The 11,165-nt window shown below is 34.1% G+C and overlaps 1 protein-coding gene across 1 annotated transcript in view; it reads left to right on the forward strand.

The window, feature by feature from the left end:
- The first annotated feature begins 374 nt into the window (after window positions 1–374).
- The window catches only part of LOC122051469, a 12,115-nt gene continuing 1,324 nt past the window's right edge, over window positions 375–11,165 (forward strand). Inside the window, exons 1-4 of the mRNA XM_042612622.1 lie at window positions 375–488; window positions 668–758; window positions 842–1,024; window positions 11,049–11,161. Of these exons, the coding sequence (XP_042468556.1) occupies window positions 863–1,024; window positions 11,049–11,161 (275 nt within the window). The 5' untranslated portion in view covers window positions 375–488; window positions 668–758; window positions 842–862. The remainder of the gene's footprint in view (window positions 489–667; window positions 759–841; window positions 1,025–11,048; window positions 11,162–11,165) is intronic.

Consider the following 11,165-nt stretch of genomic DNA (forward strand, 5'->3'; position numbering starts at 1 on the left):
TCATTTGTATCACTCTAATAAATCCCTCTTAATGAATTGGCATCTCGGTGCAGGAGCAGTTTAGATCATCTATCCCTAAATTTTTTTTTGTTCCCGTGTCATTTGTCGATCGGACGGGCTAGATTAAGTCTCAAGACATCATGACATCTTTAAGATGTATGCAGTATTTTCGTGATGTGCAAGACATCTTTAAGATATAATTGATCGGTCTGATCGACAAAGAAATACGGAGATAGAAAAATTTAAAGACAGAGGATCCGAACTCGTTAAGGAGAACCAATTGAATATAATTACTAAAATTAATTAATTATTAAAAAAAAAAAACTGAGGCTATCACCGGCTAAGTCGGCGGGTTTTCCCCCAAATTTCCGTTCCAAAATCTTCTGCTAATTTAATTCCACAGTTAAGGGAGGCGGTGAGCTTGGATTCTAGAGTTTGGGCTTACAGCTTCCTCGAGGTCCTGCGCCTGCGCTCCCATGCAATCCCCGGTGTGTTTCTTCACATCTTCTGAGCTTTTATCCTCGATGTTGATTATAGTATTTGTTCAAGGGTTCGCTTGGTTTTGGAGTTTTTATTGTTGTTAGAACAAGTATAACCAATGATTAGAAGGAATTCTACATTTTTACGGCTTTTATTTTGTCATGTTTGTTTGGGAAAAACGAGATAGTTTCCCCAGATCTACGAGGTTGACCTAATCTGAGCGGCCACCTACTGCTGGATCCGTTGATTGTCCATGCTACTCGATCAATTATGTTGATGTTAATCTCCGTTGGTTTGCTTTCCCTTTTATTGTCGACTTTAACATATGCCTTGAATCTGACCTATGATTACTACATGTTAGATTACTTGTTGACTGCTGGCAATGATGTCAAGACCTGTGGTTCTTGTTTTTCTGCTGGTGATACTAATAATCACATCACAGTTTGAATGGAAACAGCAACTCACGAATGAAATAGAAACTGGCTCAATCTTCTCCCCAAGGCAGCCCCAGGTTTCAAATAGAGAAGAAATTATTAAGGAAAAGGTTAGTTCATAGCATACAAATCCTTCTTATTGTTAAAGCTGATAATAAACTGTTGAAGGTGCTTTTAGCATCAGTACCTGAAAAATGAATCCATTATGGATGCCATTTAAAGTTAGTTTCGGGATTCTTTTGATAAGTGTTATGTGCTCCTGCACTAATTCAGTGAACAACTAGAGCTCAATATTAGCAAATAGTTGTGTTCATTCGATTCTACTACTTTAGATTTTATTATACTTCTGAGTTTGTATGGAGTTGGTCCACCAAGGAGAAAGGTATTGCAAATTTATTTATTTTTTAATGAGTCTATTATTATGAGGCTGATTCAAATGTACATATTTGCAGACTAAGTTTATTGAAATTAAAAAGAGTAGATAAGAGTGGCTATACATGCTTACATCAATAAGGGGACCAACAAATTGTAGTTGCAAATAATTTCCTCTCCTTCAAGAACAAAAAAAACCTTATACAGAGAACAAAACTTTAGCAAGGCAGGTAGACATTTATAATCTGACTATCCTGATCCATATTCAAATTTGCCTTAAAGTCATTTAGTCCGTACTCTATATGAGAACCCTCAAAGGGTTATGTTGAAATGTTGGAAAGAGCAATCATATTTGCAACTGGGATTGATATAAGTTGGCTAAGGTGGCAAATATAAGCCTTACAAGGTTGAAGAACTAAGGAAACAAGAGAAGTGCCCATGGATCTTTAGTAAACATCCACCTTTTTAAGGAGGCCTAGTACTAAATGCCCACATTTTTAGGTGCTCAAGGAAATCAAGGATCAAAATCTACCATTTCTTGATCTTCATTTTATTCTATCATGTTCTATGATAAGAATAGGTTGAAGTAATATCAATACCATAGGGATCATAGCCATCATATGGATGAGTGCATTTATCCAATATTTCAAATTAAGGTATTAATTGAAGATAGGAGGATAAATTAAATAAGAACAAATTTGGGAGATAGTGTAAAATTCATTGATTTGATCATTAGCAGACTAAATTCTTAAGGGAGTCTAACAATTCACATGCTAAACAATCTTCATATGCTTTACATGATAATCCTTAATAGAGTTGGTGTTTGGTGTTTTTGGAAAAAGATGCATGGGGAACCAGCTTGTATTATCAAGATTCCTTATCGTTTTAACTTGATTCATAAACTGCTTGGTAAGATGGGTGTTAGGGATGCTGGTAATTTGTTGGCATAGTTGTCACTCTGATTTGGAGAGTGAAAGTATAATATTCTCATGTGTGACTGGAAATGAGATAATAACTTTGAGGACAATAACTAACATTTAAGATCTGGTATCATGTCAAGCGACACAATTGAAATGTATCATCACTATGATATTGTGTTAATGTCAACAATTGACACTCCTTTACATGCTACAGCATACACCAAGATGGATTAAAATTTTGTAGCTTATGTCCATTCAATATAATATAAAAAACGATACTATTTAAAATAGGATATAAAGTTCGAATTTAGGTATATAATTGTCATCTTTGCTTTTTCTTTTTATTTCTTTCCTCCCACTTGCAATTCACCACTGACACCATAAGTCGGAACATTGGTATCAACACCGTATCCTTCTAACCAAACATCGAAACTTTGGCATGGCTCCAAATTTTGACTTTTGAGAATCAGGACATTAAGTGTAAAAAAAGTGCCACATGTTTGAGCTATTTGAGTCAAATTTCTAGTGGTGGATTTGTCCATGCCCTATAATGTTATCTTAGTAAGGCCAACAATAAGTTGAAGATTGCATTGCCAATTTATCATTTGGATATGAAGGGCCCAAGCTTGAAGTGGATATGAATTATTAGAATTGATTTGGTAGAGTCAAGAAGGTTTTACAAGCACCCCCTGGATATGAATTGAAATTCAGTGCACCGAATTGAGAAGGTAAACAAGTTTGATGATGAGAGGTTGGATAGACCTTCCAGAAGGTCTATGGTACAAGTGAAGCAATATAAATGCATTTTAGGAACTAAATCAGTGGAGCTATCAAAACATTGATGCAAAAACATGATAATGCTCAGGCCAAGTGCCCCTCATCGTCGTCCCCACGGTGAGATGAAGGGAGGTAAATTAAGTACTAAGCGACCCCTAAGTGGGACGGTTATTTGCCACAGCCGCAGCCGCAGCCGCGACTCGAACCCTTGCCCATTGATGCAAGTCTACCACTTAGGTACCAGCTCTCCAGTAAAGGATTGAAAGTTTTCTAAAGAAAGGAAGGAAGCTATGAATGAGGAGATAAACAAGCTGATGAGAGTGAATTTTATCAAGTAATAGAATTCTTAATCTAGTTGGCCACTGTAATAGTCAAAGAGCCTAACATGAAGTGGTGGATGTGTGTAGATTTCGGATTTCGTTACCTCGTCAGGATTTGAGTTTTCCTTAGTAGGGAAGAATGATGCATACAAGAAAACAAATAATGCAGAAAGGGAAATTGCTTATAAATTCCAAATTGGTGCATGGTAAATGAAAATAAATTGAAAAAAAAAAATCAAGATTGATGAATCTGCAATGAATTAGAAATTTAGTTTTTATTATATGGTAATTAACATTTTCTACTTTGGTAATAGATAGGGAATACTTATAATCCCTATTAAGAACAATGCATTTTCTTTATTTAAAATATTTATTTTTATATTTATTACTGAGTCGAGTTTATGAAAGGAGTCTAGTCTAGTCCTGTATTTTAGGCATCTTGAAATTAATATAATTTTCAGTTTAATTTCTCTGTGTAAGAGTTATTCCTCCGTGTGATGTTATTTTTTTCTTCGCTTCATCAATTTCGTTTCAAGTTGCTGGGTGGTTCAACAATTTGATTTTGGTGTCGTATTTGTTATAGTCTATGTGAATCGCTGAACTTTTGTTGCTTTACACTTTCACTACATCACTTATTCTCCTCAATCGAAGTGACTTTGTCAAGTGGGAAGGTGAAGTAGTTATGAAGCGAAGGTGCCTTTTCAACCAATGTTGATTTACATCTTCAATTATTGTCTTTTTGATACCGATGTTTTTCCTTGCATTATTCTCCTCAACTAAGAAGAACTTGACTCTTAGTTGTTGACCTTTTCTTTTTGGATTGCCTTTTCTAAGCATATCAATAACCCTATCTGGCAGTGTTTCTTCATTAATTTTGTTTCTTTGGATGCCCCTTCCCATGAAACAATAGATGCATTTTGTTTTTCTTTTTGCATTTTAATTTTGAAGCATTTTCTTTTGGACATCCTTTCCCGTGAGTAAGGAAACATCTAACTTTGTTATATGATGATGTAGCACAATGGATGAATAAAGATACGATCCTCACCCTTAGAGAAATTACCGGGAAAATTTTTTTGAAACTGTATTAACTCAAAACTTGTTCACTACATTGGATCCTAACCCTTTTTATAGGTTGATAACATGACTTATTCTTTATAAAATAATAAGCTTTTCTTAAAAAAAAACAAATAACTTTTTTAAAAGTTCAAACAAATTATAAAAATTAATTAGTTGGTCAACTCTAAATATTTCTAAATAGAATTAAATCTTGACTGCCTTGCAATATTATCAAAAGCTTTAGTAAGTAGTAATGGTTGAAATTTAGATATTTATTTAACTCAAGCATTGTATTGCGCTCTGTGTCATTGTTAGTAATCAAATAATCATCCATACACAATAATAATAGCTACCCTAGTTGAGGTTTGCTATAGAAATATGGAATTGTCAACTTTAATGCACTAGTGTAACCATTATGGCAAATGAGAATTTGAAACATGCTCTATGATTTTCTTTTAGATCATAAACTAGTTTCTTAAGCTTGCATATTTCCAAGTAACATTCCCTGATTATGTTACTTAAACTCATCTATGAGAATCAAACTTAGGTGTGGATCCAATAATTTGACAGATTCAAATTTTTACTCGTGATCATTTGCTATGTTACCCAAGAGCATTGGTGTTGGAGTCTGCAAACGTGAGTATTAAGGGGCTAAATCACCATGTAGAACTTCTTAACCAATCTGCTTATGTTGATTTCAGGTAGTAGTTGACAATGGGATTCAAGTTTAGTTTGGATAGTTGCAGTTTATACATAAGTAAATCAGGCTCGCGTAAAGTTCTTGGTGGTTGTGAATACTTGCATATTATGCACACTTAGTGGTACTACTAGGTTGGGGGTACTTGCTTTCTGTATTCAAGTAGAATTCTGGTAGAAGAATAAGAAATTAAAGCAGGTATTTAATCATGTCTAGGTAGTGAGTATTCAATTGGGTGTGAGTTTGGGTGATGCTAAAAAAATGATGTTCTAGCCATTGCCATCTCTTCATAGAATTATGCCTCAGACAGTAATCTCTTCAGAGAAATTTTTTAATATAAATTGTATTATTCCTTGAACAATTAACACCATTGGAGAGAGACTTTTTTAGTCGTTTTTCAATAATAGGTCCCACCTATTAGACCTAGCAAAATTTTACTAGTTTCACTAAATGATTAAAAATAAGGAAATCAAACCAAGTAGATATAAAATAGAGTCGATTTTTAGACCAGAATCAAATTTTTTTATAAGCATCTATATTTATTTGCATTATTTTCCTCCACTTTGTGTACCTGACTCTAGACTTGTGTTATGGTCATCTTCATCTTGGTCTTATTGAAAACCTTGCCAATTACCATGAGATAAAAACATTTTCTGCATATCAACTACACTCTCCATGTCTAGAAATGAAAATGCTAAAAATGAGAGTGCTAATATTAGCTTGGTGGTACCTGGATTAAACTTGCATTTTCTATGGTAAAGTCAACAGCCAAAGATGGAAACTCAAATGGCTCCTAATAAAGGTAGTAAACCTCTATGCAAATAAGCATTAGAATTAATTTATTCTTACAATAGCTGATGATAACTCACACATGAAGAGTTTTGGAGTATTGAAGAAACTGCTTGAGCTTTTACACAAGAGAATTATCTCCTATGTTGTGGTCTTTTAGCTTTTCTAGTTGTATCAGGAGCATCCAGACCTAGCATTTCCTGCTTGACACCCTTTGTGACAACTCCCTTATAAATAAGGTGAATCATGAGCAGTTTAAATAGCTCCTGGATAAGAAAGAGACAGAATTTGCTAAAATGGTATAGATTTTAAGAATGATCTATAAATTTTACTATCAGAGTAAGTTAAATAATTTAACAGGAAGATGCCATGGGTCAAGAGGACAAATAAAATTCTAATTAAATATAGTAAAAACTAAATAATTTTGATATTACTAATAATATGACCTTAATAAGCTTCATGTGATAAGGTAGATGTAGCTAATGCAGATAGTGACTTATGTCGCTTATAATTTTGTTATATATATTACCAGCGTAATGTTTGTGCGTCACAGGAGAATTTTTAGTATTTTCATTTGGTAATATTACGAAGGTTTGATAGAAATATAGAGAACATAAGATTGGTTAAATTAAATACAAAATAGACAACTAGAAGTCATACTAACATTCAGTGCCCTTCATGTGGGAAAGATTGAGAAGTTAAATTGGGTGAATTGAGAGAGAAACAGATTGTATCAATTCCATTGAAAAATGGAATTGGATAAGAGAAAGTATGCAGTTAATAAGACCAAGTCATCAAGATATACATAGATTGAATTTTCAAGGCTAGGTTAATAGTTTGTCAAATCTTACGTGTGGGCCAATTTGCATCCATTCCATTTTAATTTTACCAATTTTTGCATTTCTTTTATAGTCGTAGGCCAAGAATTTGTAATAGATAACTGTCAATGTTGGTCTTAAGCCTGAATGAAAAATATTAAGTTGCATTAGATCTTGTCATGCAACATTAAAAATGTCATAAGAGCATGGTTCTAGTCAACTTAAACTTTGTTTGATGATGATGGGTTAAATAAGGACTTGTTTTTTTCCATGTATTATTTCATATAGCCTTTTACTTAGATATTCTTTGTAAACTTTTGTCTATATATTTTTTTAGTTTTTCTTCAGTTATTCTATGGTTCTACTCAAATACATATATAGTGAGAGTAAACCAACAGAGAAAATCAATTTATGATGAATAAGAGAGAAAATGAATATGTTCGGAAATTAATTGGGTTTTAATCCAATTGATGTAAAAATTTGCATATTATTTTTATTGATCTGGAAAAGCCTCTAAAGTTCGTAGACTGCTAATATGATGAATTTCAGAAGTGAAAAAATGTAGTAATCAAGTTGCTGCAATGAAGGATGTGAATGATAATATAGTTTATAATTTGGGAGTTTAGCTACTATGATGGGTTTTAAGAAAGAAAAAATAATCATGTTTATGTGATGAATATGATAATGTAGTTTGGGAGTGTAATGATTATATAATTATAGGTTTACATCAGAAGCTACGTAAGTACTGGATCAATTTACTAAGCATATTGAAGCTAAACTTCTTTTGTTATGTTACTTGCAAATGATGTTTTGAATTTATGATGGTGTAACCAGTTTAAACTCGATGCTTGAATTTTGAAGAGAACCTTAGAAGGTAAAACAGAAAATAAGTAATTTCAATATTTCAATATTTAAAAATGTTAAAAATAATTGTGATATAAACATGTAAATCTTGTAAGATATTTTAATATCTTTGATTTCTTGTCCAAAAGGAGATATTGATGGAGATATGGATATCGAGTGAGAAATTGAAAGAAAGGAGCTCCCAAATTGTCACATTCTCTTTAATTTGAAAGGAAAGGTTCATAAGATTGTACTACAATCTTGCATATCTTATGCATCATAATGTTGGGCAATTAGTAAATAATATATTAGAAAAAGGTTAATGTAACAATGATAAAATATGCTATAATAAATACATGGGATTAATAGGAAAGATAGAACTAAAAAATATATTATTTGAGAGTAATTAAATGGAGCACCAATAAATCCAAGGAAAATACTAAAAATACTATTATTCGTGAGGTATTAGATGTAGCTCAATAGATGATTTAAGTAGAGAAAATAAATTACAAAGATATTTATTTGTGTAAAGACAACTAACAGATTCTATAGCTACATAAGGTGAGTGGATGACATCTGATTGATCCAATCAATTTTGCCAAATAGACAAATAAGAGAGTTATTTTAAGCAATTGCTTAGTCCAGCATAAAATTTTCTTGTACACTGAAAGCTTCAGTTGGTTAACATGCATTGGAATATATTGTCTCATGTTATATGAATTACTTGGTTCGTTTGCAATATATATTAAATAATGAATTGTTAAGGATGTTTAGTTTAATTGTTAATAATAGATGTAAATTTTTTATATTGATTCTCTAGATTTATTAATTTGATATATATATAACCTATGATACTATACATAATTGTTAATATTAACTGTTGTTTTTTTTTTAAAAAAAAATGAATGCTTATATACATGCATATGTGCCAACATATCACTTATGCATTATGTACTGCCAACATCATAATACCTGAATGCCTGAATATATTTTTAGAAATTTGATTTGTAGGTGTAAAGATAAAGGGATACTAAAGAAAACCCTTGCTAATATAACTATATATTTAATAGATTTGAGTATTAGCTGCAATCATGGTTTAAAAATTAGCCTAGCCATTTTTTTGAGAACCTTGCCACTTCACCTGTGTATTATGTGGTCTCAGGTGTAGGATCAAACTCGACGCTAAAGGGCAATGAATAGTATTATGAATTTTACAAACTGGAATAACTTGAAAGACAATTAAATAAACAGAATAGCACAACGAAGATAATCTAACACAGATTTGATCAAGTAAGACAAGATAATATAAATATGCAAGAATGGTTTACTAGTTAACTAGCATAAATTGACACGACAATTAACATAAAGTGATTCTTATTTCTTAATTTTTGTTTTCCAGAAAGCTTTTGGAAAGGTGGAGAAACCTTACGGAAAAAGAATTTAAAAATTAAGCACAATTTAAAATAGATATAACTACACAAGAAATAATGAAAAGTTACGCTAGATGTTGCTGATCAGAATTGAAGCGCGAGGATGTAGCGTGTCGCAGCATAGAAAACATGGGAGTACTAGAGCACGAGAATGAAGGAGAGATTGAGTGAATTACTGATTTTAAAGCTCTGCCTCGAGACCCTTTATATAGCCTTCCTTTGTTGCTAATGTGGCAAGCCTTAGTCGAGTGGAGCCTCCCCAGTTGCCTGAAAGCTACTGACATGGTTGCACCTTTTATTCGATCGATAACGTTAACCACATTCTCTAGTTGCCCCGTGACCCTCCTGGAGGGGCTAAAACTGATCTTGACCCGATTTGCTTGAATCACTGGATAACATCATTTCCTGGTCGCTTGGAAGTTGCTCTGGTCGCCCATATGCTCCGGTCGCCCCACCTAATACGATCGCCTAGACTCTCCGATTTCTCTCGTCGAGAGTTATCACTAGTCGATCACCTAGAACCATCGAACTTTGTTTCCTTGCAATTATTATGCATAATGAGTATGATAGAAAATGTAAAGTTACTCGCACTTATTTTGGGTCTAGATATTCAGTTCCCAGCTGGCTCATTTAGACTGAGTTGTTAAACTATAGCTCCCAGTTGATTCCACTTGGACTTGTTTGCCAAGCTTCAACTTCCGGCTTACTCCACTTAGAACTTTAGCTCCCAACTAATTTCACTTGGACTTGTCTTGCCAAGCCTTCAGCGGCGCCACTTGGATTTGATTCACCTAGTTCCCAACTAGGATTTGTGGCTTGGTCCAATCAAGACTTAGCTCCTACCTAACTCCCAATCAGCTATTCAGTTGCATAGCTCCACTAGGATTTAGTCACTACCTGGTTTCCAATCAGGACTTTACTTTACCTAGCTTCCCTAGGATTTTTCCATTGCCCGGTTTCTAACCAAGAATTTACCATTTGTCAAGTAACCTGCTCTTGCACACTTGACACCAAGTTGTTAGATCACAACAAATCTAACTTTAACCTTAGTCATATATCAAAACTTTGGGTTATGTGCTCCCAGTACCAACCTCAGGTTGGTGGCTGATTTAAAAGTCAAGCTAAGCTAGGTGGGCTGCCTAGGTGGCTGGCCTGAGTGGCCAGTTCGGTTCATTAGGGGAAGAATGATACTTCAGTGGAAGGAAATTGGTTCAGTTGAGAAAAATCTTTAATCGTATTCCACAAAATAAACCCTTGCTTCTCCACATAACTCCCAACATGAAATGTTTTCTCTACTTCTCTTCTCCCTCTACCTACATCGAATCTTGGTTGATACCTCCATATGCGATGCTGCCGGTTGCCACTGAGACTCCTCTCCACGTGCTGCTGCCAGCAAGACTCCACGGTCCACAAATGACAATGTTGGCTGTCATTCAGACTCCACAGGTGTCACCGATGCTGAGATTCCATAGTCCACACACAATGCTGCGCTATGACTCCACATGTGATGCTGTCACAGCATCCAGGCAAACTCTAGCCATTGTTATGCATCATTTGTTCACCTGAAAAAATCCAGTTTGTCATCCAGACAACATCTAGCAGCATCGTATTTTAATACCTTTTCAATGCTGGCCACCTAGGTGCTAGGTGGTTGACTGACTGCCTACCACCTAAAACTGCTTTTAACACTTTGGCTGTGATATCCTGTTATAGAATTCAATAGAGGGATAAAGATCTGTATTGCTCAATCCAAATAGTTGAGAGTAACATGACTGCCACTGATCATGATGTTGAGTCGTCGGTGATTATGTGGGTGATAATGATGATGAGAACAAAATACCTGGGACTAACAATATAACCACACTAAGTTTATCATTATTAGGCATTCATATTTAAGCCTACTTAGCTGTGTCTATAAATTTTTGTTTTGCCTTCTGATCAGGTCATCGCACAAAGTTTACAATATTAATAGAGGGTCTAATTTTTCTTTCATGATATTTGCCTGGACTACAGTGTATGACCAAAATTACAAGGGTTACAGGAGTTTGGGTTATGGTTGCTATTTCTATATATGATTTGTGTTGATGTAACTTGAAGTTTGTTGTCTTTCAGATAATCTTATCTCAAGAGAAGAATATCCAACGTTTAAATGAGCTTGTTCAGAGCCTTCAGCTGCAATTGTTGCAGTGCCGTGGCAGCAACAACACATTGAATGACACTGCAACATAT

Source organism: Zingiber officinale, chromosome 3A, assembly GCF_018446385.1.
Source record: "Zingiber officinale cultivar Zhangliang chromosome 3A, Zo_v1.1, whole genome shotgun sequence".
Taxonomy (NCBI): Eukaryota; Viridiplantae; Streptophyta; class Magnoliopsida; order Zingiberales; family Zingiberaceae; genus Zingiber; species Zingiber officinale.